At 51.9% G+C, this 26730-nt stretch overlaps 1 protein-coding gene across 21 annotated transcripts in view; it reads left to right on the top strand.

The window, feature by feature from the left end:
* The window catches only part of PCBP3 (poly(rC) binding protein 3), a 61401-nt gene that overhangs the window by 11193 nt on the left and 23478 nt on the right, over positions 1–26730 (top strand). For 18 of the 21 annotated variants that reach the window (XM_065638311.1, XM_065638320.1, XM_065638323.1 and 15 more), the window contains 9 exons: positions 737–818; positions 1916–2026; positions 7387–7477; positions 20640–20711; positions 21019–21042; positions 22022–22054; positions 22707–22823; positions 23237–23368; positions 24168–24296. In XM_065638311.1, the coding sequence (XP_065494383.1) occupies positions 20643–20711; positions 21019–21042; positions 22022–22054; positions 22707–22823; positions 23237–23368; positions 24168–24296 (504 nt within the window). In that variant the 5' untranslated portion in view covers positions 737–818; positions 1916–2026; positions 7387–7477; positions 20640–20642. The remainder of the gene's footprint in view (positions 1–736; positions 819–1915; positions 2027–7386; positions 7478–20639; positions 20712–21018; positions 21043–22021; positions 22055–22706; positions 22824–23236; positions 23369–24167; positions 24297–26730) is intronic. The other 3 variants (XM_065638310.1, XM_065638332.1, XM_065638331.1) reach the window with 1 other exon arrangement.

The raw sequence follows: 26730 nt of genomic DNA, 5'->3' as shown, positions 1-26730 counted from the left end.
GGTCACTGATGAGCAAGACCGCACTGTCCTGTGATGTGGGGACTCAGGCAGCTGCCACAGCCAGTGACACTGGGCGGCTGTGCCTGGTAGAGCTCTTCTGGAGACAGCCCTGCAGGTGCTGGGGGGTGCTGAAAGCAGCTGTGGTCAAGATGCACTTTGCAGTGCTGAGGTTTCTGCTTGGAGGCAGCTTTTGGATTACTTGAGGTGCACTCATACCCATTCTGGAACCGAGGTTTGCCCCAAGCACAGCACCAGTGCTCTGGGAAATGCAAGGATGTCCGTACTGGGAGGTGACCTGCACCTTAATCGCAGAAAACACAAGTCAGATGGCTAGACAAGCGTGTGGTTTGACTGAGCTGCTCCTGTGCGTGTCAGGGGGCTGCAAGACATCCAAATACCAGTTTTTGAGCCTGGCTTGCAATTCTACCTGCACCAAACATGCTTCCAGCATCCCGCATCCTTGTCTGAGCCCTCTTGTTCACATGTATTTTGATGAAGTTCGTGCCATGGTCAGGGGTTTTCCTTCTTTTTCTCAATACAGGAATCAGCGTGTGCTCATCAGCATAAAAAAATTACCAAGTATTCCTCTGCTCAGGACTGTTTTACCCATGCTCTTCCCCATCGCCCTGGTTTCCCTCGGCCGTGGTGGTGGTGCCGGGAGGATGCTCTTGTGAGTTCTCGGGTGGGGATGCTGGCCGGGCACCCTGGGGTGCTGAGATGTTGTACTGCCTTCCAGGTCCTCCCCTGCCGCCTCTGCTGCTGACCACCAGCCCTCTGCCCCACGGCCTCCCCAGCCTGTCCCCTCTGCTCCTCCAACGGTGAGTCGCAGTTTGGGTTTTCCATGCTTTCCGAATTTTTTTGGCAATTTGTTTGGGAACTGTCCTGCTTGCTGGGGGCACCAGATGGGGTTGCAGTTGCTACCTTGGAAGACATGGCAGCCATCCAGAGAGATATATAAAATATTGAGAGAGAAAAAACATGCATTCTGAGGATAGCTGATCACCAAGAGAGGCTGTGCAATCTCCATCCTGGGAGCTTTTCAGGCCCCGAAGGGATAAAGCCCTGGGCAACCTGGTCTGATCTTATTGCCGATGTTGCTGTGAACAGCAGGCAGGACTGAACGCTTGACCTTGGGGGTCCCGTGGGCTCCCCTCCTGCCAGCGGGCTCCTTCCCAGGTCACTGAGGATGAGCATGGTGGCTGCTGAGTCACCATGAAGAGGAAGGTTTCCCCTTATAACACACAAGCTGCCCTGGCATGTCAAGAGCAGCACCAAGTCTGAGTGACGAGTGGGGCCTGCAGCTTGCCCATCCCACTGCCCGAGGAATATTTTGGGTGGTGGAGAGGTTTTTCTGCTCTCTGGCACTCAGCTTATTAATGGCTCAGGCTGCTTGATTGATTTTATTGATGGGTAATGCATGCTCCAGTTAACTTATTGGCAGCAGCAGCAAAAATAAAGCAATAAAAATAACCCCGCGCCCATGTCACGGAAACGTGCTGGATGATTTCCATTGCTGTGGCGGTGTGATTTTTGGATGAAGGAGACCCCTGGCTCGTGGTCCCCCCGTGGGGGGCTGTTCCCGCAGCTGGGCTGTGGTCACCTGGGGGGTCTTGCTGGGGTCGCGTTCTGGAGACGCCCTCCTCCACAGCCTGGCTCTTCAGATGTCTTCCCTTGGTCAGTCGACGCTGGGGCAGGACCTGTCCAAATCTGCTCTGAGTGCAGAGAAAAGTATAGACGGGGCTGTGCTGCCTGCCCCATGAGAACCTGGAGGTGATGCTCCTGATCATTTTGAGTCCCCCTACAATCCAAACCGTGTTTTATTTCTCTCTGAAACATGCTTTTGCTGGACGGTAAGCAGCTGTCGGGTGTCCTTCCTCCACGCTGTACCTAATCTCTGCCGTGTCCTGGTCTGCAGGCTCGTGCCGCGGAGCCCCGGTTTCCACCCCGCGCTCAGCATGCCCTTTTCTGGTGCAGCCGGACCCTCCGAGGAATCGCTCTGGAGCTCGAGGCCAGCCTGCAGGGTAAGGTAAGGTGAGCTCAGTCCCTTTCCAAATCCTAGCTGGGAGTCTTTGCAGCTGCACCACAGTCTCGCTTAGGCTGTAAAATGCCTGCAGGGAGGACATGGTTGGGCTCTGCAGAATCACAGAATCACAGAATGGTAGGGATTGGAAGGGACCTCGAAAGATCATCTAGTCCAATCCGCGTGCCAGGGCAGGAACACCCAGATGAGGTTACACAGGAAGGCGTCCAGGCGGGTTTTGAATGTCTCCAGAGAAGGAGAATCCACAACCTCCCTGGGCAGCCTGTTCCAGTGTTCCGTCACCCTCACTGAGAAGAAGTTTCTTCTCAAATTTAAGTGGAACCTCTTGTGTTCCAGCTTGAACCCATTACCCCTTGTCTTATCATTGGTTGTCACCGGGAAGAGCCTGGCTCCATCCTCGTGACACCCACCCTTTATATATTTATAAACATTGATGAGGTCACCCCTCAGTCTCGTCTTCTCCAGGCTAAAGAGCCCCAGCTCCTCAGCCTTTCCTCACACGGGAGATGCTCCACTCCCTTCAGCATCTTCGTTGCCCTGCGCTGGACTCTCTCCAGCAGTTCCCTGTCCTTCCTGAACTGAGGGGCCCAGAACTGGACACAATATTCCAGATGAGGTCTCACCAGGGCAGAGTAGAGGGGAAGGAGAACCTCTCTTGACCTACTAACCACCCCCCTTCTAATACACCCCAGGCAGAGGTGCTGCTGCACCACTGGGACCCAGCGCTGCGGAAGGGGCAACGCTGTGGCGTGGGCAAAAAAGGGAAGGGGGTTTTGCCCCCTGCACAGTGCAGTCCTGCTAACAGGGGTCCTGTGAGGTGTAGTTTGCTGCGGGGGCCTCCCTCTGCGAAGGTCCTTCATCCGTGCAGGTCTCCTGTCCTGCCACCTCTGCCACCCACTTTCCGCCACGTTGGTCACAGGGGTCCATTAAAACCAGCTATGGAGCCAAGCTGGGATGTGCGTAGATGGGGTCGTTTTCATCAGCCACTCTGCTTTTGTTACGAAAATAGATCTGCTTTGGCCTGGGGCCATCGCATTGTCCCAGGCATTGACTATTGCAAATGGACGGTGGGGCAACATTTTCCATTAGCAAAGAGGAGGACACGCATCTCTGAGTAAGAAGATGGCTCTGTAAAGCAGAAGTGTTACAGAGGCAGACAAACCCACCTCTCCTCTCTCCCTTTGCTTCTAAAGTGTTGCTAATCCTTGTTTTCTGCACTCAAAACCCTGGGAGAGACCGGCCAGAGCAACACCCTATTCCTGCAACAAGATGGTGTGTTTTGGATAAGGGATGGAGGGTTTCTCAGAGGAGCTGCAGGTGACCCAGTAAAGGGCAGCAAGTGTAGAACTTGCCCAAAAACCTGCGAGGAGGCTCATCCAAGGTCACTGGTGATGTGGTGGGTAACAATTGTACCTGTTCTTGAGTGAGCATCATCTGAGGTCTCTGCTGTCACCATTTGCAGCTTCTGTGTGCTATGGGCAGCCTCTTACAAACACATCCATCCATAGAGGAGTTTTTTGCGGGGGGTGGAGGGTGGCTTTGGCTTTCCTGCTAGTAGCTTGGAGGCCGTGAGCTGAAGGAAGTATGCCCGTGAGAAGGCACCCCGGGAGGGCTCTGCCTTTTCCCCGATTTCTGGCATCCCCCTGAGCACCACAGGTCTTGAGGAAGGGCTCCCCATAGCCAACTCCAGGAAAACCAGGGCCTGGCCTTGCTGAGGGCAATGAGTGCCCAGCCTGGGACCAAGTCCCTAAACTGTCCTCCCACAAGCGCTCGTAACCCCAATCTGTCCAGCAAGTGGGTTTTATTCTCTGGCTTTAGTGAAGACACTTCTCTGCAGTAAGTGGTTATTAAAGCATCATTTGGATGAACACGATGACATCCCACAGCTCCTGCTTCCCTCCAGGAGGGTCTCCAGCCTGATTTTTCTGCCTTCCCACACTCCCTGTCCAATGTTCCCTCCCTTCTCCTAAGCCTGTGTCCTGGCCCCTCTCCCTCATCCAGAGGCAGGAGAGGAGCCTGGTGCCCAGCTCAGTGCAAGCCAGCAGCTTATGCCTCAAATTGCAAAGTATGGTTTCCATTTTAGATGCTAAGCCTCCTTCAAGGCTGTGTCTTGGACCTCTTACCCCATGGGATTTCATCCTTTGAACTGAGAATGGATCCTGTGCGTGTAGTACCATGACTATTTTATAGAAAAACTACAGGTGCAGGGGAGACTTGGAAGAGGACTCGGTTTTTGGAGACCACTTGGCACTGGGAAACTGCTGCTGCCCCATCTCACATCCAGGCAATGCGACGAGCGGTCACTGCTGATGCTGGGGACTGGAGATGCTGTGGGGCAAGTAGGGTGCTGGGGTGGGAAGTGTCCGTGCTGGCAAGGGGAAAGCTGGCCACAGTGCGACATGAGGCTGCGGGGTGGTGGGGACGTGCCCGCCAGTGACAAACGATTTCCCAGTTTGACCCTTCTGCTTAATCTGAACTTGAAGGTGAATGAGCAAAGCTGGCGGCATCGATCCGGGATGCGGCTGACGAGCGCCGTGCCCTGTGGAGAGCTCAGCCCGCAGCGCCGGGTCCCTTTCCCACGATTTTTTTTCCTGCCTCCCCTTCACGCCTTTCCAAAGCCATCAGTCAACGTGGGGTTCAGCACGGCCCCCCACGCCGCCGACCTTGCTGGGGGCCAGGGAGGTGCTATATAGGTGCTTGCAGAGCGCTGTCCTGCTGTCTGATGGGCTTCTCCCAGCCACGGCTGCCTCTCCACCGCTGGTAAGCCGGGCATCTGCCTGCTGTCAGCTCAGGGGTGTGGGGAGGCACATGCTAAAGGCGTTGGCACCAATAAAACCCATGCAGTGTGCCAGGAGGCACGTTTCTCATAGGTAATGAAGTTGTCTGCCAAGCCACACGCTGGTCTTCCTGACGCAAGAGGTCTGATGTCTGAACAAGCAGTGATGTGTTGATGATGTTTAATTCAGACTCAGCCTGCAGTGCAAAATGTAACTTGGAAGCATCTCCATGCTGCTCTTAAGCCTTTAGATAAAATGCCATACGAACTCGCCAATTTTATTTCTTTGACTGGTTGTGTAACAAAACCTGAGTGTAGGTTGGAAACCTAGGACTTGCCTTGGCTAATATGTAGAAAGCTCTTTTAAGGGGAAAGAAAGGTGATGTGCCTTCCCTCAACATCTTCTGTGCTTTAGCCACAGATTTTCTGCAGCTGAAAATAACAAACCATTTTAATCTAAGTATTGCTTGTTCTGATCTTTTAATCCAGCTTGCTTTCTATCGACAGAGCAGCCTAAAATTATTTCTCTGCCTGCCTCTCTATTATATAATTATTCAGAAGATTACTGGAGAGCCAGATGTAGCTGGGCATCTCTGGGGAAGGATGAGGGGGCTGTGAACGGGGAGCTGCAGGGCTGGAAGGTGGGGGGTTTCTTCTCTCTCTTTGCATGTTGGCCATCACAAAACACAGGAGGGGAGAGCAATGAACTGAGCACTTTTGGCTGTGCCTGTAGTTTGCATTTCAATGTGGCAAGTTTGTCCCTCAGCTTGTATTTGCTGGAATAAAATGCCCAATTGTCTGGCTGGTGGCTGGAGAAGTGTGACGCTCTGAGCCAGAGAGGATTTCGGGTGAAGCCCTGCACTTCTCTACACTGTTTGGGGTCTTTTATAGCTGTACTTTTGTATTTGGCCTCGGGAAGGACCTGGAAATAGAGACTGTGCTCCTGATGCCTCCTGTCCCCCTGCAGAGCTGTGGGTGGGGTAACAGCCGTGATGGAGAACAAGCGGCCAGGTTGGGATGTGGTGGTAATGCCCAGAAGGCATGGAGGTGGCCAGAGCTGTGCTTTCTCACCAGAGCCCAAGCTCAGCTGGTTCTTTGAGGAGCCTCAGGTGTTACCCTGAGATAAAAAGGGCTCAAGCCCTTGGATGATAGGGTCAGCTGCTCTGCAGAAGTAGCATCACTGAAATTCAAGGGTGGATGCTAGAGGTATGTTCATCTGGGGCTTTCCATTGGCAGGGGTGATGAACAGGCATATCACTGGCACAGCTGAGAGGTTTGCCAGGGGTAGACTCTGGTTGCCAGAAAAATGCAACTTCTGAGTGGCAGGAGCTATGGGCTTGACCTTTGATGGGAAAAACAAGAGGATGTCTTGGGCTCCAAAATTTCCTTTTCCTTTCCCCAAACTTTGTGTCCTGCCCCGATGGGCTGGTACCTGTGGTTACCGAGGGAAGGACAGGAGCTGCTATGCCAGTGGTCCATGGCTGGCTGGGATGTGGTGGCTCAGAGCCTCTGTCCCCTGCGAAAGACAGAGCCAGGGCAAGGACGGACCCCAGCACCAAAGTCAGACACTGGGAGTTGCGGCTTGCCTTGCCTTGCTCCACTGGGTCTCTGGGGCAGAACATCCCCGGAATTGTGCTGTCTTTTAGGTGTGGTGAGTATCTGTGGGGGAACACTTTGCAATGCCCTTTGAGCCCAGCGTGGCCATGCGGTGGTGGGAGCAGGCGATGCCCACCTGAGTGCCACACTCCCTGCACTGCGCTTGGCCTTTCTTGCAAGAAAGCTGTTTCAGCAGACCCTCTGCCTCCAAAGCAGGAGACTTGTCCTCTCTCGGAGCAGCTGGTCGGTGCAACCACTGTGCATTTAGCTGGGAGGACAGTGGAGGATGGGATCAGGCTGGGAGGGGGAGCGTCAGGAGCAATGCAGGGGGCATCAGATAATAATTTTTTTAGTGATGAAGTAGTTGTAACACATCCCCTTCCTCTGAGGCTCAGGGAGCCAGCTGAGCTCTGGAGTCTGCAGCCAGAGCTTCAGCCTGGTCTTTCCCTCCGCCACTTTCAACTCTGGGATGGAGGGTTTAGCACAGCCCATCACCTGCAGCCAAATGTGCTGCTCTACATCCTCCTCTTCCTCTCGGAGGCTCCAGAGCGGGCAGGCACCCCTGTACCGATACCCTGATAAAGCATCTCCAAATTTCCCCATGCAGGCAGGCAGCACCCCAGTGCTCATCTCGTACCCGAGCTCCTTTCTCCTTCATGTCGAATGCGTTGGCTGGTTCGCCCTCATCGCCTCAAGGCAACCTGATTTGTTCAGTGGCCTTTAAACAAAAAAAAAAAAAAAAAAAAAAAAAAAAATTTAAAAAAAAAAATCAAAGCCCAGTGAAATAACAAGAACATCAGTGGCGGGTGCGTCCCCCTTTCCAGCAAATGGAGGGATTTGGGAGAAAATGGGTCACGTGCTCTCCATCCCATCCCACGTGGTGGCTCTCCCAGGGCCAATGAGGTTCGGAGCCCTCTGTGCCGTACAGCAAAAAAAAAAAAAATCACTGGGATTTTTTTTTCCCCCCCCGTAGCATTTTTCATCCTTTCCAAACGTGAAAAGACTGGCCATCTGTCCGGACCCCTCTCACACCAAATCGACACTAAAGCGGCTCTTTGGGGAAGGTAAGAAGATTTAAAAGGTTGTGTTGGTGGAAGACCACCTGCCGCGTGCAACTTTTCCTATGGATGAAAATAAGGGGAAAAAATCACTGAATGAGTTGGGTCTGGGACTCCATTATGTGTTAAAAGAGCGTTGAATGCTTAAGAGTCGTCTTAAGTGAATCTCTTGTAGAGGAAATTTAAGTCCACGTCGGAGGGAGATGGGATTATGGGAGAAATAGGTGCGTGAGGAAGGGGGGTCAGCTTAAGTTAACGGCTGCTCTTCAAGTCTGTCCTATAAAATATTTGCAAAAATATTTTTTCAAAATTATTTTGCAAAACTTTTTTTTCTTTGCAAAATTGTTTAGCAAAATGGTTGTTCTCTGTTCTCGTGTGTGCTTTATTTTGCTAAAATTCAGTTTTACCTGTGTCTTGTGGCTAATGCTGAAGATTGTATCTCTGGGCGGGGAAGCGTCCATCTCCGCATAAACCAGAATTTTCAGCCATTCCTAATTTGTGTGATTTACAGTGCAGGCTTTGGACATTATTGTTTATATATGCGCTTGGGGTGGAAATAATGCACATCGAATTGCCTTAAAGAAATTGATAGTAAAATAACATAGATGTCAATCACATCTTGGTCTGGCAATGTAATAAAACCCCCAACCCTATTTGATTTGATTTTTACCTTTTGGTTCTATGTCCATTCATTTTTTTAATCTTGCGCTGGGGAAATTCGGAGAGTGGAATACGTTTTATCATGAGGCTCGCTTTGTTTTCTTTTTGGTTTGCCTTCAGATACCCATTTTACTCAGGGTGGCTAAATTCTTTCTGATACCATCACATTTCTGTTGCATTTTCTTTGGTTGCACCATTGCTTTGTAAGTATGACAGTGAAATTTAGTTGCAAAGATTACAAAGGACTTAAATGCTGTTGAAATCAATGCCAAAATATCATATCCTTATTATAAAAGGAAAATGTTCTCACATGTATTTTTCTGGTAATCTGAGTTTTCTGGGATAATATGATTTTAATGTGAGCCATATTAGAAAATCTTATTTTATTAGTCAGAAGTCACGTCCAGCTTAAAAATAAAACAGAAAGAGTGGGTCAAGGGCGTTGTGTTTAAGTATCCATAAAATGATTGACCTTTGTTTTGACATATGCAAAGACAGATGCTAGCCTGCATTTCGATGCAGAAACCAAACCCTGAAAAAGGCAGATTTTCCTAATATCTAGGGTTTCCTTTTTAATATAGAATTCCAACATGATTCAGTAATATTTCTGAAGCTCTTAATCTCAGACTATCTCCCTCTTTTATGGATTTATATAAACATTTTTAATGTTCTCAGATACAAAAGCAAATTTGAAATTCTTTCTTCCTGAGAAATAACTGTAAAAAATATTCTTTTAATCTGTCTGAATTAAGACAACATTTCTTTCTGAAGAAAACTGATCATTTTGGGGTGGGGAAAAAAAGGCTACTGGTGAAAACCAACGGGAAAAGAAAAAAAAAAAAAAACAAAAACAACACCACCTCTTTAAGTGTTTTCAGCATTATTTAATGTTTGTATTGCAATAGGTGCAAATTCTGCCTTCAAAACGCGTTGGAGAAGCTGTGGGATTTTAGCGCAAACGATCAGAAAATAGGAATACTGTCAGAATTGGTGGCATGGGTTGTGTGGAGTGGACAGAGCGAACTGCCTCTGCAGTGGCCAGCACTGATTTGAGGTGGATGCAGAGGGGTCCTGGGCGCCTGCACGGGGAGATGCTCCCCATGTCGTGGGATGTTCTTACCCTCTGTGGTTTGATGATCCCAGGGCTGCTTTTCTCAGGCCATGATTATTGTTATTATTATTTTTTTTTTTTTCCTCCAAATCGTGCACCCGCTTGGAAAACCGGCGTTTGCTCTGCGGCAAGGGGAGCGGGCACCTTGCTGGCGGCACGGTGCTGGCCAGCGTGGCTCGCGGCAGCAGAGGGGCTCATGCCCAGCACAGAGGGGCAAGCTCGATCCCACTGGCAGCAGAGCGCTTCCAGCCCCGGCTCCGGTCTGTGACAAAGCGACGCATTTGCTTTTGGTGAAGCAGAGGACGCTTTTCCGGCTACAGGACGTGCTGCGCGGGGTGGCACGTCTGGCACGGAGTCCCCATTCCTGCAGTGTGAGTGTGGGTGACAGCCTTCATGGCTTGAGTTTGCCAGGCTTCTGCGGCTGCTTTTTGGCCAGCTGAAATGGAAAGTGAATTTAAATGCTTCCCCAGTGGATGAGGGCTGTCCCCATCCCCATAGTGAGCTTCTTCCAGCCTCTCGCTGATCCTGATGCTGTGACTGCACACACAAGAGTATGTGGTTTAATTTCTTTATTTTATTCAGGCTTTGCTAAATGAGCTGGCAGAGGGCAGTGGGTGCCAGCGCAGGGCGTCCCGGTGACACCAGACCTGCCAAACCCCACGGATGCACCATCCACCAGCAGCAGAGGCAGCTTGGGGTGTCGGTGCCGTATCCCACCCTGGATTTCAGCAGAGACCCGCAGCCCCACGGGGATGGGACCTCTGCTGCGGCCGTGCCCTCGCAGCCAGGGACAGGTTTGGGGACAGGGGTGCTCGTGGCCGTTTCCCCAGCAGCTGCGATTCCCAGCCAAGCAAAGTCACTGATTCCCATGCCGGTGCGTTTTGCTCAGTGTTTAGACCCGAGGTTACAGAGGACCTACCACGGGGAGGAGGAGAGAGAGGAGAAGGCTGCTCTCCTTGATTTTAATCGGGGTTGAGGTTTAGCTGAAGTGAAAACAGATCGGGAGTGACAGTTTTGGAGCCTGCTGTCAGGGTCTGAGCGCGGCGTGGCAGCGATCCACCCCCAGCCACCAAGGGCCCCCGTCCTCCTCCTCGCTGGCCGAAGCCGGGGAGAGCCACCACTGCCGAGTGCGGGACGGGGACCGTGCAGCCCGGCTCCACCGCCAGCGTGGCTGCTGGCTGGCTTAGTCACACTGCATCCTCCTTCCTCTTCCTCCAGGCAGGAGGACACGGCCTTGTGGTGGCTACCGAGCGTGGATTCGGCCCCCGCCTTCTCCAGCTCTGTGCAAATGGATGCTTGAAAAGAGGAAGGATGGGATTAGCGCAGCATCCTGGCCGATCTGCTGGGTCCTGAGCAAGCAATGCCGGGTTGTGTCTCCAGGGCAGGGAGAGGTCCCAGGGGTCTTCCTCCCCATGTCTCCTGTCAGTCTCCATTCCCAAAGAGCATTTATGGCCAGGGTGAAAGTCACGGGTTTAGCCTTGTGCAGAAACGGCATAGGCAGAGCTCTGGATCCAGTCCTGAACCTGGAGGAGCTGGGATTTATTGGGCCAGGCTGATCGTGGCTTCCCCGTTGGTCTCACTTGGTCCACACGCATTTTCCATGGAGGGGACAAGCAGAGCGATGCTGTACCCAGTCTGTCCCTTATGTCCCCACCATGAGGGCGCGGAATTGGAAGACCTGCCCGTTCCCCCATCCTTGGTTCAGGAGGGGCTAGGAGCTGCCCCGGCTTCTTTGGGTGGTTCGGTGGCATTCATAAGAGCAGCCCCAATGCCCCCCATCTTTCATCCAGCACAGCCTGGCATTTGGCTGTCATCTACTTTAAAAAAATTTAAAATAACCAGCTGAATCAGTTGGTTTTTGTAGAGACCGAGAATGGTCAAAATAATAGGCTCCTTGCCTATCTTGACCTGGCACCTCCTGTTTGCTGCCGTGCGGTCAGGATTGGTCTGTCTGTCCGTCCACCAGCACCTGGACAGACCCCTCCAGGGTAGCCCGTGCACTGCAAGCCTTGTCCCTGTTTCCAGGGATTAGAGAGACAGAAGCAGAGACGGGATGAGACGAGGCAGTAGATTGCTTTGCTCTCGGGATGAAGGGATTTGCGGACTGCCCCCAGATCACTAGATTGAAAACGGAGGGAAATTATTGGGACGATGCTGCCTGCGGGATTAAAGCCAGAGCAGCCAGCAGGCTGTGGCAGAGGGGGGGTCATGGGTGGGGGGCTGTGGGGTGCCTGCTGCTCCAAGCTGCAGCGAGGTGCTCCTGCGTACATCCTCATCTGTTTTGGAGGATGCGCTGGAAGCAGATGCCCCCCAGCCCTGGCTCTCCAGGGTGCCTGAACGGGTGTGCAGCATGATGGGCCAAGGTGGAGGGAGGGATTAGAGGACAGGAGGCCTCATCCCTGATGGCTGCATCAAGAAAAATAGTGGCAGCGGGGGGAGGTTGGTGCCTGCTCCGCAGGTGTCGCAGCCACGCATGCATCCGTGCAGCAGCGGTGTAGAAAGAGCAGGGGCAAAAGTCTTGTGCTGTTTAAGTCCATTCAGCTCTTTTAGCTGAGGACTGAGTTACCCCTTGAGGTGATGGTTGAGGCTGTGCAGTGTCTGGCACGGCAGCGGGATAAACGTGCCTGTTGCTTTTTGCTTTCTTGAGGCCTCGGAGGTGCTCTCTCAGCTGCCCCTCCGGTTGAAAGGATGCCAGGAGTGTGCCTGGAGTTGCAGAGTTGTGCCCTCTCATCTCCAGCCGCTTTTCCTCTGAGGTCCACCTATGCCATGAGCACCCTTTTTTGGGTGTCCTTTGGCCTTCCTCAGAAAAATGGCATGTAAAAACGGGCACTGCTATCTGGTTGTCTCACCCCTGGCTCTCTGGAGGGGTGTGCTTCTGATGCTGGCTGCACTGGCATCTTTTGGGCAAGACATGGGCAGAGCATCCTGGGGGTATCTGTGAAGGTATCTCCCAGAGCAAGTGGTGTCTCCTGGCTCCTGTTCTTAGCCTCTGGCTGGGGGAAAAAAAAAAAGCCTAAATTGGGTGCATCCCTGTAGCATGACTGACCTTGGGCATAGCTCAGTGTCAAGGTTATAAGTGCAGTTGTCCAACAGAGATGAGCTTTGTTTGCAAATATGCAAATGTTTGCAAGATGTAAACAACAATGACTGGCAGAATGACATTGTCACCAGCAGCACATGGCTGTGGGCAAGCTCTTTTCCATTGCCTGACCTGGATCTTCTTCACTGCAGTTTAAGCCCCTCACTTAAGCCCATTGCCCTGTCTCCCACCACCCCCTGTCCTGCAGAGACTTGGTTCCTCCAGCCTTTCCCTGTGGGCCATGTTTGTGGCCCCAGGGATCTGGGTTGCTCTCGGCTGGCTGGTTGTTCTATGAAGACCCACCTTATAATTCTTTATTTACTTCTACAGATCTTGAACTTGCAGGTTAAGTTGTTGCTCCCATCTCTTTTTGGGGAGCTCTTCCTCTGTTTCTGCGCACTTAATTGTACCCAACCAAGCTCAGCGCTGTGGTTGCTGAACTGTGCCTTATTTTCTCTTCTTTGCCAAGCTTGCTTTGGTTTCTTGCTCTGCTCTCCAGTACGTTGGCCTCCCCAACTTGGGTAGTCGCCTGGCAGTTTAACAGGAGTGCCACTGATAAACGTTTTGGGGGGATTTAGGGCATTTCCCAGCCATCTTCAAATGGTTTCATCTGCCTCAGGCTTCCCTGTCTCTTTCAGGATGATGCCACGTAGGACAGTATGAACAGCCCCATTACTGCCACCCCTGTACTACCAGTTAGGGCATCTCCCCACTTCTGTGAAGACTCATCCCAGGGATGTTAATTGCTGGTGCTTACAGAAATGCTTGATGAGCTGCCCCAGCTCCCTTCACATCACAGGAGTTTCTCCGTTCTCCTACAGCTCAGGCCAGCTGCCCTCTGCGGCACTGCTAGCAGTGTCCCCCTTGTCCTACTGCACATTCAAGGATGCAGATGTGGAGCATGCACCGAAGCAGTCGTCTTCCTGGCCTCTGCAGTGCAAGGCAGTGCCATTTCAGCTAATTCGGGAAAGCTCTGGGATTTTTTTTCTGTCTCTCGGTTGCTGCTGCAGAATCTAGCCCGTTCCGCAGTGCTGAGCCCCGCGGCAGGGTCCAGGCTGGGGCTGCAATGCGCAGACTGAGCCAACGCTTGATCCTTGCTGGTCCATCAGCAGCTCCTCTGGGGCCCTCGCTCCCGGCCTCTCCAAAAAGTTGGAATTAAAAATGTGTCACATCCACCTGCCCTCCCACCCAAGCCATCCAAAAGCAGCTTTAATTCACGACAAAATTAAACAAATTAAGTGAAGACCTATTCTTATGCCAGGCAGGGTTATCTCAGCTTGTCGAGACAGTGGTTTAGCAGGTTCAACTTGCTGATTTTGCTCAGGGTCGCACAATCATTGAGCCCTGAAACCATGCCAGATAGGGTTTTATGGGTTGCACAGGGGTATCTAATAGCCTGCTCCCACTAGATTGAATTTCCCTCCAACCTCTGCTTGCAACACAGCAGCGGCTGGTGTGAGTGAATGGAAATTCTGCATCGTATAGATCTCTGCAGATACATATCTTAGGTGCAGCTTCCTAAATTTCCCCTGCATGCAGTAATTAGCATAAGCCTCCAAGTTTTATGTCTTTCGCAGATTTATCAGGGCAAGAGGCAGGTGCTATGATCCTGCTGGCCTGTCACATGGGATGAAGTTATTGCATGCAAGACCTTCATCCTAGGGTGGTCAGTAGGCAAAAGCTATGGTTTTGTTTGCTAGCCTGCACACAAAAGATTGCTGTAACAGCACCGCCATTGCAATAAAACCAGTTGTTCTCCTTGGACTGGGGTTGCTGTAGAGATGGTGGAGACTAACACCATCTGACATGCGGGGCCTGATTCTGATTTCATGCGTGGTTGCACATCCATGCACCAGCCATGCCAGGGCTGCACTTCTGTGGGCGGCTGCTGCGGGTCTTTGGTTAACTGTTGAGGTGCAGGAGGCTGTGATGAACCACACGATGCTCAGAGGATGAGCAGGGTCTCCATGGGCTGGAGCCAGGGATTTGTGCTAGTTTTCGTTGTAGAGACTTGCCACCTTTCCTGGGCTGTGCTGGAGGTGTGTGATGTTGTGTTTCTATTCCTCTTGGTTTATCCATCAGGACAGAAATCACTCTGAAATGTGTGAAACCCCACTCAAAACCTACAAAGGTAAGGTGGGTTCAGCAGAGGCAAAGCAGGCTGGTATGGATGACACCCAAAGCAGGATGCATGGCCTGATACCAGCTTGTGGGTGCATTATGTGAAGGAGAAACTCAGGAAAGCAGCTGGGAAATTCCTGGAGGGGAGAGCAGGCTTAGCAGAGCTTTGGGCAGGTCTGAGAGCAGAGGCGTGCATTTGGTTGGGATGTGACTGAGCCCACCAATGTGTGACATAGCTGGAGCTGTGGGTCATCATACCAGTTGCTCCTGAACTCTAGCTAATGCCAGTATCTAGAGCCAACATCTATCCCTGGAGGGCCACCCAGTGTAAAAAAAACAACGCTGTTCTCTAGAGGGCAAAGGCTCTGGGGAGAAAGCCATGCTGACATGAAGCGTGGTAGGAGATTATTGCTTAGAAAACGCAGAGTTGCTCCCAAGAGTTGCAGCCAGCAAAGAGGTGGGAGAGGCAGGAGTTAGAAGACCATCCAAGGCACGGAGGCAGCAAACCAGGCAGCAGGAGAGGTTCCTCTGATGGTGCTGGCACTGAATTTGTGGGCAGAGGAGCCAGCAGAGCAGACAGGGGAAGGGAGGCACATTTGCATCCCCTCAATAGTAATTGGGGTAATTGGCATAGAGGTGAGCAAGTCTGGAAGAGCCCTCTGGTGCACACAAGCAAGGAAGGGGTGGCAGGTTGTAATTGCCCGTCAGCAGCCAATGAGTGACATCCTGGGCCATGAGTGGAGATATCCAGAGGAGAACAGGGAGATCGGAGAAGGTGACTGAGATGAAGCCTCCAGAGATGCCTGCTCTGAGGGCAAGAGCAGGGATATTTTTCTCCTGTGATGCTTAGAAAGATCAAGGGCAGGTGAGAAGCAGGGATATACTGCTAGCTGATGTACCAAGGTAGGACGGAGACATCTTTTTTTTTTTCTTTTTTTTTTTTTTTGAGATTTCTAAAAAATTTCCATTGGAGCTGGAGAGTTTGCAGAGGAAAGGTCAACCAAAATGACTGCAGCGTGTGGAAAATGGCAACAGCTGGAAATGCAGCTTTATTGCAAAACAGCATTTGGCGTCACTCATGTAGACGATACTGCTGTCCTCTCACAGCTTCATTTCTGACAGCTGAAGCCTGCGGTGGCTGATGCATTTCCATTTGGAGCCTGGGTTTAAGGGAATGCTTGACTTTGGTTTTCTGCCGTAGTGGTTTTTTTTCTCCTTCCTCCCCTGTCCTGACCTGGCCAGATCATGTTGTCGTCATAATCCTCAGCTGGCTGCATCGCAATGCTTCCCAGCCACTAAATGCAATGCTGAAAATCACCGGATTAGGTCTTAATGGCAGGATCAAGCTGCCGGGAGATGAGTGGGGAGAAAGCTCCTGCTTACGCAGGTGGACAGGCAGTGCTCCTTGAAAAAGCAAGCTAGAAAGCATAAAATGTCAGAAAAGCAGCTTCTTTCATGGCCTCCCCTACTCTTCTCTACATTTGGAACGTCTTTCAGTTTCCAAGGGTCAGAAAATGCTGGTTTGAGTTCTGTGGAGGGGTTATGGAGAGGTCAAAGGTGTTTAAACATCTTTTTTCCCTCCCAGTGGAAAATGTTGTCTTGAGTGATGGGCTTTCTAACCAAGATGTTAATCCCCAACACGAAAATCTGCCAACCACATGGGAAATCTGGGCTGTGCTGTTGCGTATCGTGGTGTGCTGAAGGACACTGGAGCTTTGTGGTTGTCTTTAATACTTGGCTTTCTCCTGGAGCACCAAAGAGCCTGGGAAGCACGTTGGATGTTTTTCAGGGTGGCATTGCCGTTGAGCAGCCACCAGGATGGTCCAGAGTAGGGTCTCAAGGGTGGTCCTCTGGGTGGGTGGCACAGCATCCCTGTACAGACTGGTGCCCCAACCACCCTGTAGTTCACCTGCATGGATCAGCAAGGGCTCTTGGTCAACAGAGCTCCAAGGTGTTGGAGTTTATCAATCTGCATTGGCCAAACCTGTCAAGAAAGTGTGATTTTTCTGAGGCCATGTGGTGGGCGAGGCGGGTGACAGAGACTTTCTTCTTTGAGTTTTGCTTGGCAGCGCCTATGAACTTTCCATCCAAACCTTTTGGGGAGGAGGTGCGTTGTGGGACGTTTTTGCACTGAGTTGTCCTCTCGGTTTGTTTTTGGCCAGCTTGAACAAAACATCGCGGCCCCCCAAAACAAATAGCCAGATAAAGCCATGAAATTTGATGTCCACAACGCTGATGAGGTATTCCATGATGAGATCTTCCAAAGAAGAAGCCTGTCTTCTGGCAGGACCATCCATCCCAGAGGCACCAGGGTGACTTCAGTGCAGAGAAGAGAGACCCTCCCTCTGGAGCTGGGCTCTGCAGGCAGCAGCAACACTGGTGCCAAAGCAAAAGGAACAATTTTGTGATGGAGCTCGTTTCTGAGAGCCTTAATCCCCTCCTCCAGAATGTAGGTGGCTGCTGCCACATCCCTGGGTGGTGGGGGCTGTCTCGGGGGAGCTGCCCCCCAGTACCAGCAGCAGATGCCTTGGTCTCCGCTGGGCATTTGCAGAGGAGACATAGGCAGCGTTTGCTGGAGCTGCGCTGCAGGACTCGCTTGCGCATGGATAATGTGCCCGGGGAGCCCAAGTGGATGTGTGGGAAGAGGAGGACGGCTGGTTTCAGCAAGCACAGAGCCAGCGATGTCTCCCGGCCCCTGCAGGGACACCGACTGCACCCGACCTCAGCCGAGCCCCTGCTGCTGCCCGTCTGGAGGGGGCTACAGGGGTCCCAGCATCCTATTTGGAAACCAGGCTGGAGAACAAAGTCCAGCCCAGAGCTCAGTTTCCCTCCCCCTATTCTGCTTCATGTGCCATCTCCCGTCTGGGAGATGATCGTGGTATTAATTTAATACATGGTATTCAGAATTCCCCTAATTAGAAGGTTTTGCTTGAATTTCAGTATTTGTGAGGTATCAGCCAGCATAAACGCAAGAGTGCCAGCTTAGGCAATCACTCCAACATTTAAAAAACTGGACAGGAGGAAAATTGGAGTGTGTATGTTTGCACGTGTAGAAGAGGAGTCTTTCTGCTGTTCTGGGTTTCCATTTTCCTTCTTCTTCTCATTATTGTCCGTGGTCACTGGCACCTGAGCTGCTTTTCCAGACATAGGGAGTTACGGATAGATTAAGGACATTTCCCGGAATTTAGTATATTTAATCTCAAAACTAAGGGACAAGGAAGAACCAGATTGCTCTGAGTACTGATGATGTCCCTTCTGAGCACTGTCCCAAAAGACAGCTGCATGTAAAAGGCCTATTTATTCTGCAATGGCATCATCCTTCAGAATGATGTTATTTGGCCGTTTTGGGGCAGATCAGTGCTGGGCACTGTGCTCCCCACCCTGCAGGGCTCCCCTTGCTGCCATACAAAGATATTGGGCTGCTCCTTGTCATGGCCGTGCCTGGGAGAATGCTGCTCCGGTCCTCCTCCCGTGGTTGCCCAGGCATGATGCTCAGCAGGGCTGTGCAATGTCTATTTCAGGGCTAAACTCGACACTTCTGTCTCCAAATGCTGCATCTTTTGACTTCTGCAGGGCTGCAGCTGCTTTGCACTGGGTTGGCGTTGGGCTCTGGACCTACTCTATCCGTTGGACTGGACATAATGATGTCCTCAGGGCTTTCAAGTAGATGGACGAAGAAGCCATTTCAAAGCTATTGTGAACTAGGCAGAATACAACGGTGAAGAGGAAGGGTCTGAGATGGGTCTCTCTCCAGGCAGGGGATGCTCTGAAATGCTCAAAATGGCGTTTGGGGGATATTTTTCCCAGCCCTTTGTCTGTGAAGAATGAAGGCTGTGGGGGGAAGCACGCGCCCAGGGTAAATGCCTCGGCTCTATTGTTCCCATCGCTTCCATTGAGCTCATGAACCCCCATATAAAAGACTTACCTTTCACTAGTATGATTAAGAAAAGGCCAATGTAGCTTTCCTGCTCGCTGGAGCATGAAGCGTGTTTAATTTAATAATGCTGATAAATCTTAAAGCCAGGAGCATTTGGCTAACACATGACCCACTTTTTCAATCAATTGGAAACATTTACATAACGGCCTGATGCAGGATTCCTCCTGCAAGGGATGTGGAGCAGGGGATGGCAGACACCCTTGCAATGAGCCCTGCCGCTGTAGCACATTTGGTGAAAGCAAAACGGTGAATTTGGCCGGTCCTTAGCGGGCAAGTCGTGAGCCGCCTCGTTGGGACTTGCAAGCCGTGGGAGCCACTGCACATGGAGATGCCGTGGCCATCAATTGTGAGCAGCCTTCCTCTGGCTCTGCTGTTAGAGGATGCTCATCGGCCGGGAAGAGAGCTACACCCCTGCATTGGCATGTACCGACCTCCTGGGTGGTTGCAGCAGTGTCACAGCTTTGTTTCTTTCCCTGTGGCAGAGCTAGGTGGCTCCTGGGGCAGGACACCCCCGGGGATGGCTGTCCCCCTGTGTGGCGGGGGCACCTCTTTGGTACTGTTTTGGGCACTTTGTCTCCTGGTGCGTCAGGAGCACCAGCAGTGCTGACCTCCACAAATCAGCCCATTCATGCTTTTCAGCATTGCTTCCCCTGCACAGAAACTAAGATGGGATTAACCAACACAATCAGTTATTTGTTTTCCTTCGTTGTTTCCCTGCAGTGGGCTTGGTCTTGAAAGAGAAAGTTCCTGATCTCTCATGTTGTGCTATTGTGTGGCAGTCCTTCTTGTGTCACCTTCTTCCTCTGAAATATTCTCTTCCTCCCCACCCTTAACAGTGCCTTTTGGCTTGACATCTTCAACACATTTAATTTGTTATCCTTCTTTTTTTTGGTTTTTTTCTTTTTATGTTAACAGCCACCTGCCTCAAGATCAGCATTTGCAAGTAGGTTATAAGCAACTTCATTCCCAGTGAGTGGTCTCCTGTAAGCTTGCTAGGAACACCATCTCCCTGCTGACCACAGGGGTTTTATCCATTTTGGGTTTCATAATAACCTCTCGGAAGAGGTTTTGCATCACACGCATCTCCCAGCCATAATTTGTGCATTGCTGCATGTTTATTCTTCCCCACTGCCTCTTCCCATTAATGTAATACTTGAGAACTGTTTTACCACCCATTTTTTGGCCACGTAAGTCCCTGTCTGAGTGAAGGAAAATTCCAGATGTTCATGACCAGGATGAAGAATCTCCCATCTGATATATACTGAGGGATTCAGTAACACGAGAGAGAATTGCTGCAAATCTCACGCCATTGCACGTAGAAGGATGCTGGCACCTCCCTCTGAGACAGGACCACTCTCCCCATGCAGCAGAGACATAGGCTGCAGAGACATTTCATATGCTGGGTCCTCATGCAGAGATGCCATTCAGGAGGTGTCAGGAAAGAAAAGGAAGGATTTGTTGCCGTACTGTGATATTTTTTTTTCCTGTGCTTTCAAAACACCAGTGGTGTTTTCCCCTCTAGAGGGCAGGGAAGGAAAGAGAGAGAATAGGAAGGGAAGGGAAAGTGACAGCACTGGGAAAACTCGCAGAGGTTTGGTTACATGCAGAGCCTGAATGGCTGGAAATAGCGTGGTCCTGAGATGGAGTGCCCAGCTAGGGTGCTCACAGGTCAGGGTGGAAATGCAGATGTGTAGCAATGAGGACACCAGCTCCATCCTTCCTTATATTTTCTGGTTACTGAACAACTGGCTTTTGATTTTTCTGAGTGCTCATTCGCACTTAAAATGGTGAATTTTGGTTTGCCGGGTAGACGCCCTAGGTGTTTTAAAGTCCTAGTTCAGCCATCGCTCTTTGGCCAGGCTGCTCCGCCGACTGCCTGCCCCTGCATCGAGGTGTCCAGCTGGGCACAGCTGCTTTTTGGCTGGCGCAGGTGTGGGCAAGCCCTCTGGCTGTGCCACCTCCGACACTCGAGTCTGTGCTCCCACAATGGCTTTTGCGTCAAGCCGGTGGCAGAGCTGCGGTCCCTGCAGCGAGCGGCCAGCCCGATGCGCACCCGCGAAGGTGCTCAGCCCACGACATCTCCCTGCAGCAGCTCCAGCTGTGGCTTTCCCATGCTCTGCAGGGTCCCACATCAAGGAACTGGCCTGTTTTGAGAGAAAACCTTTCCCCTCTCTGTCCCCAGGTGATACGGCCGTGGTGCTGTCTCCTTCTGCGCCAGGGCTGCTCTCCCAGCTAACGCACGTCTCCTGTCCCCTGGTAGGAAATGGAGTCGAAGGTCTCTGAAGGTGGCCTGAATGTCACCCTCACCATCCGGCTGCTGATGCACGGCAAGGTAAGGGGCTCCCAGTGAGGGGGTTTCCTTGCAGCTCCCTCTCCCACCTCTGTTCTGGCTGAGCCCCGATCCGGACATCCCCACACACCATCTCCCCAGCCCCGGGCTGCTGGGAGCGGGTGTCCTGCTGATGGGGAGGGTGACATGGTGGCATCGTGCTTCTGGTCCCTGTCATGCCTGCAACCCACCCTGTCCTTCTGCTGGGGACAGTGTGCACCAGCTCTTGGCTTCATTATGGGGTTGGGCTGGATTGTCTCCACGTTTTGTAATATTGATTCCTTTGTGCCTGGCTTTTTTTCTTTTGTAGGAGGTTGGAAGCATCATTGGAAAGGTAAGGATGTCTTTTAAATGTGTATTTAATGCTATTGCCTGCGCCATTTGCTGCCTGTGGTGTGGTAGATGCCAGTCGCCTCTTGCCTATGATGTCTTTAAATGTTTGGTGTGCATGAGCTTGTTGCTGCATTTGTGAGACAAATTCCCCTCAAAGACAATTCTCCTAAAAAAACCAAAACACCACCAAACTTACCTAGTGCTGTTTCTGGGTGCTTCACTGGAGTGATGAATAGGTGTTTATGATCTACGTGTTGTCCCGACATTTTAATCAAATCGCTTCATTAAGAGAAATTAAAAAGTGTCACGCAGGCCCATTTAAATTCTGCAGCACTTGTCCCTGAGGCCACAGGACACCCTTTAGCTTGTGCAGAAAAGCTTCACAAGGTGCTCTGCTCCCTGGTGTTTGCCACAGTCATTTGGAAAGTCCTGACTGTACAGGATTTAGCTTTTCACATTTTGACAAGGCAGGTTTATGGTGGCAAAGGTTTGCAGCATGAACACCTTCGCCCTATACGCTTCTGCCTTATTTTTCCATCAGCCTGTCCAGCCCTGGGAAGATTAACAGTTGTACTTGCTTTACATCTGGATAGGAAAATAATAGATCTTTCTATAGACACTAGGTCAGAAACTGCTCTTTGAAGCCACTCTGTAAGTGCTTTTCTTAGCACGGGACCAGTTTCTGAGCTTTTTCCGTGCGCTTTTCCTCCTTATGGGAAACACAGAAAAGGAGGTGGAGGCTGCAGTTGTGCCTTAGTAGCTGTCGTGTTGTGCGGACACGGGAAGCAGAACTACAACGGCTTACACACAGCTCTTCAGCTGCCCATCGCGTGGGGATGGAGGGCCAGGCATCGCAGAGCTGCCCAGATGTTCGGTTATATGTTGCCATGTGTTAGAGAGATGCATGTTTGGAAGGGCCGTTTTGAAGGTGGAAGTCTTGAACGTTCAGTAATACCTTGTGTTTCTGCTTCTTATTTCAGAAAGGAGAGACTGTGAAGAAGATGCGTGAGGAGGTGAGCAAGCCTGCTCTGTAGAAGGGTTTGTAGGAGGAGGGGAGAGAGGTGGGAAGGCTATCGGGCTGTCCTGCCCAGCAGCAGCCAGAGCTGCGCGTTCCTTTGCAATATGTGCAGTAACTCCCAGGGTCAGGACACGCAAGCTGGCCGTGCCCAGAGCTCTTTGGTCCCGTTTTCTCACTCTATTCTCAGACAAACTCCTACCACATTTAATGGGAATTTTCCAGAGCCAAGAATTTGCTATTAATGAAATATTGAAATTAAGTCACTCATAAGAGTTTGTCCAAGGTCTTTGTGCCTGCAGCTACCAAGGAGTTATTATATCAGACCAGTAAGCAACACTGTTCTTTTTACAAACAACGATCCCACAAGCTGGCTTGTCTTGATCCTGTGGTTTTGCATTGCAGTAAAAGCCCTAAAGTGGATGCTTGGAAACCCTTTCTGGGGGTCAGGGTGAGGCAGCACTGGAAGCATCATGAGGAGCAGGGATGGGAGTTTTTAGGGTTAGATGGGATATCAAGAGGCTGGTACAGAGGAGAGGACAAGGGACCAGGCTGGGACAGGACTTGATGCAGAGGAGGGGCTGCGCCTCTGTCACATCCCCGTGTGTTGCTTGGTTGTGGCTATTCCAGCACTGCCCTTGTCTTTCCAGAGCGGGGCCAGGATCAACATCTCGGAGGGAAACTGCCCTGAGCGAATTGTGACCATCACCGGCCCCACCGATGCCATCTTCAAGGCTTTCGCCATGATCGCCTACAAATTTGAGGAGGTGAGCAAAGTGAGCCCTTTCCTCAGGAGGACAGAGTAGAAGGGTCTGCATCCAGAGCCTTGGGTGGCCCACCAGCCAAGCAGAGCTTCAGCGTGCCCACCGCTGGGGCCAGTGGTGCAGGTGGGCCTGGATACCTCCAACCCATGCATGCTTGGCTGGGCTTGCTTAACTGGTACATGACCTTGGCACAAAACCTTCCAGACATCTCTAACTAGGCAAGAACTGAGCTTCAGTGAACTGTCTCAGAGGCCTCACAGTTAATTAACTGCTGGGATGTGCAGTGATGCAGCTGCAGACAGAAAACAGCCACAGTCTGGGGGACATGACCTCTCTTTTCTGGCCCAGGGTTGGCCTGGATGACAGGCGTCTGGTCGGGTACCAAGAGCTGATGTGTCGCATTCTTCCTTCCCAAGGACATAACCAACTCAATGAGCAACAGCACTGCTACCAGCAAGCCTCCGGTGACGCTGAGGCTGGTCGTGCCAGCTAGTCAGTGCGGCTCGCTGATCGGCAAGGGAGGCTCCAAGATCAAGGAAATCAGGGAGGTAAGGCAGACTTGATTTTGTTATTGTGTGTAGTCGCAGCTCCTCAGAGCTGATCCGTAACCAAAGGGGAGCTGCCTTGGAAAGGGGGATCCTTACACTGCGAGCATCATGCACCACATTGCTTCCCAGGATGGCCCTGTTGATGTAGGAGCAGCATCACAGAATCATAGAATAGTTTGGGTTGGAAGGGACCTTCGAAGCTCATCTAGTCCAAACCTCCTGTAATGAGCAGGGACATCCTCACCAGCTCAGGTTGCTCAGAGCCCCGTCCAGCCTGGCCTGGGATGTCTCCAGGGATGGTTCAGCCACCACCTCTCTGGGCAACCTGGGCCAGTGTTTCGCCACCCTCAGTGTAAAAAATTTATTCCTCATGTCCAGCCTGAATCTCCCCTCTTTTAGTTTAAAACCATTACCCCTTGTCCTATCACAACAGGCCCTTCTAAAAAGTCTGTCCTCATCTTTCTTATAGGCCACTTTTAACTACTGAAAGGCCACAATAAGAAGACTCCCCAGAGTCTTCTCCAGGCTGAACAACCCCAACTCTCAGCCTGTCCTCATAGGAGAGGTGTTCCAGCCCTCTGATCATTTTTGTGGCCTCTTCTGGACCCTGTCCAACAGGTCCATGCCTTTCTCGTGGGACCTTGCCGGTGTGCTCCCGTGGATGCAGGCAGGGTGCCGCATCTCCGCTCGCACGGGGCAGCGCGGCTCTCGGGAGGCGTGTGGTTTCGGAGCTGGTGCTGGTTTCAAGGAGAGGCAATTCAGCTGTGGGATTTCTCCTCCTCTCTCTTTCTGTCTCCAGTCAACAGGTGCTCAGGTTCAAGTGGCGGGGGACATGCTGCCCAACTCCACGGAGCGGGCGGTGACAATCTCGGGGACACCCGACGCAATTATCCAGTGTGTCAAACAGATCTGTGTGGTGATGCTGGAGGTACAGTCTGTGACAAAGGGGGTAAAGTATATAGGAAAAAAACCCAGCTGGCACCACAACAGCACTGGGAGCTGTGGAGCGTGTCTCTCGTACCCTTCACCACGCGTTGTCGGACCACTCATTTCCTGGTACCTCCGTTTGAATCCCACCCAGTGTGTTTCCCCCACCATCTTTGTACGCTGTTTCTAGAGTCCCACCGTGGAAACCTGCCTGGTTGGGTGCCCCAAAGGAGATGGTTTGTGTGGTAGCACAGGGTGGCTTCAGGAGAGAGCAGTGCCGGAGGAGGTGAGGTGGGCTGGGGCAGCCATAGCCTGGTGTCCCAGCAGTGCCGAGTGTGCTGTGGGAAGGGGACGGGGGCTGCAGCCACCCCACCGAGCACCTGGCCTCCTCCATGTGGGGCTCGCGGTGCCCTGTGACAACAACAGCTGCGAGGAGGAGGCCAGTGCATCACCTGCGCTGGGGGACCCGGGGCCAGGAGCACAAAGCCGGGCTCCAGCTGGGCACGGTGGGAAAGGTAGTGAGGAACACTGGTGGAGAGCAGGCCCCGTAGGGCATGTGGACATGTGTCCAGAGCGCGCTCTTTCTGGGAGAAAGGCTGGTGAGCAGAGCTTGAAGGTCTCTGGAGAGATGCTGCTGCACCGATGGCTTGTTGCCAGGAATGGCTGCAGACACGTGCCTTACGTCCACGCTAACCACTTTGGAGGGGAGAAGCTCCAGGAGGAAACCCCTCAGGACACAGGATGGTGACACCTTCTGCTCCTGGTGCCCCCCAAAGGTGGACAGGCACGGACCCACATCAGGCCCCATTGCCTTGCTGCTCAGCCCGCACACAGCTGCCCTTTCACGGCAGGGAGGAGCGTGTTTGCCACTGCAAGAGCTTCAAATGAGGATGCCGAGGCTTGGTGGAGGTGAAGCAAAACCAAATGTAAGCAACTTCAGTTCAGCATCAGAAAGGCTAAGGAGGAGTTGCCACCAGCCCCGTTACCCACCACTGTTGGTGGCGATGCTCAGGCAGGGACACTGCTGCCAGAAGGGTGCGATTTTAGCCGCAGGGTGACTCCAGGTTATGCTCTGCACTGTGGTAGGGGTGGGCCCCAGGTGACACTTGCCAGTGTGTTATGAAATCTTTGGTGGCTGCTCTTCTCACTGACCAAAGTAAGGGTTTCTGCTCCTCTGTCTGAAATCTGGGAAGTCCGCTGACTCTAACAGTCCACGGAGATGCCCCTTTTAAGCTTTCTGTCTTAAATTATCTTACCATAGAAATCCTTGCCAATCCCCTCCAAGTTCTGTAATGCAATACAAGAAAAAGCAGGTTTGTGATTACAGAGGCTGTGCTTTGATCATGCTGCTTTCCTGCAGACCTGTGCTTAGCAGGAAGATTTGGATATGTCACTTGGCTGCAAGTAGACATTTTTAAGAATGTACAGAAAAAATGAAGACTTTTCCATGAGATAGCGTAATTTATATTGCCTATCCTTACATAGCAGTAACTGGGTGATTTCAGTCAGGTAGAACCAGGAGTGTTTTGTCTGAAATCTCTCCTGATCCCTAGAAACCTCCAGAGTCTCTTCTGTGGCCTGTTTGTTATGTTCAAGATAAAACCAACAGAAAGATAACTTGATTGAGACGATCCCGTGCGTCACGCAGAGGAATGCACCACTACAGCTTCATGTACATCACTACAGCTTCTGCTCGGACCTACCTGCTGCAGCAAGGAACGAGATGTCCTGGCCAGCTGGAGCAAGGCTGCCCCAGGGCACGCTGCCGCAGGAGGAAGCCTGGTCTGTCCTCTGCTGCTGGCGTTTGGCTGGCTGCTCATGCAGCCCTAGGATGAGACCTCTGGAAACGCTGGTGTTGCCATCTGAGAGGGTTTCCAAGCCTCTGGCTCCTCCCGTGCTCCGCACCCCAGCCAAAGCCATTGCTGATGCTTTCCCCACCAGATCATGACCACAATGACGGTGCCTTGCAGCATCCTCTGCGTGACCATCCATGTCCCGGCTTGGATGGCAAATAGACCAAACCACATCCTGAAGGTGACCCTGTTCCGGCGGTGAGGAAGATGGGAAGGGTCAAAGAGCTTGAGGACCATGCCAGGTCACTCAGATGGGCTGCTCACTCCTGATGCCCACGCTCACGATGCCGTGCCACATCTCCTGCTGCTTGCCAGGGCTGTTGCGACTCCGGGGTGGGCTGTAGCATGCAAGAGCTCTCAGGCGGCAAAGAAAAGCCACTGCACTGGAGGCTTCTGGCAGGTGGGAGTGAAAATCCTCGTCTGTGCTTATGCCTCCTCCTCTTGCTGCACCTGGAGGGTGTCCTCGGGTGTTTTGAGGAGGGCGCTGCATTCCAGCCTCAGGCTCTAGTCTAGACCAGGTGACATAGTTCGCGGAGAGCAGAGCAAAGGCAAGGGAGGCAGTGAAGGTCCGGGAAGCAATTT

This window comes from Caloenas nicobarica, chromosome 6 (genome assembly GCF_036013445.1).
Source record: "Caloenas nicobarica isolate bCalNic1 chromosome 6, bCalNic1.hap1, whole genome shotgun sequence".
Lineage (NCBI taxonomy): Eukaryota > Metazoa > Chordata > Aves > Columbiformes > Columbidae > Caloenas > Caloenas nicobarica.
The sequence above is the reverse complement of the archived record's forward strand: the minus strand, read 5'-3'. Positions and strand labels throughout refer to the sequence as shown.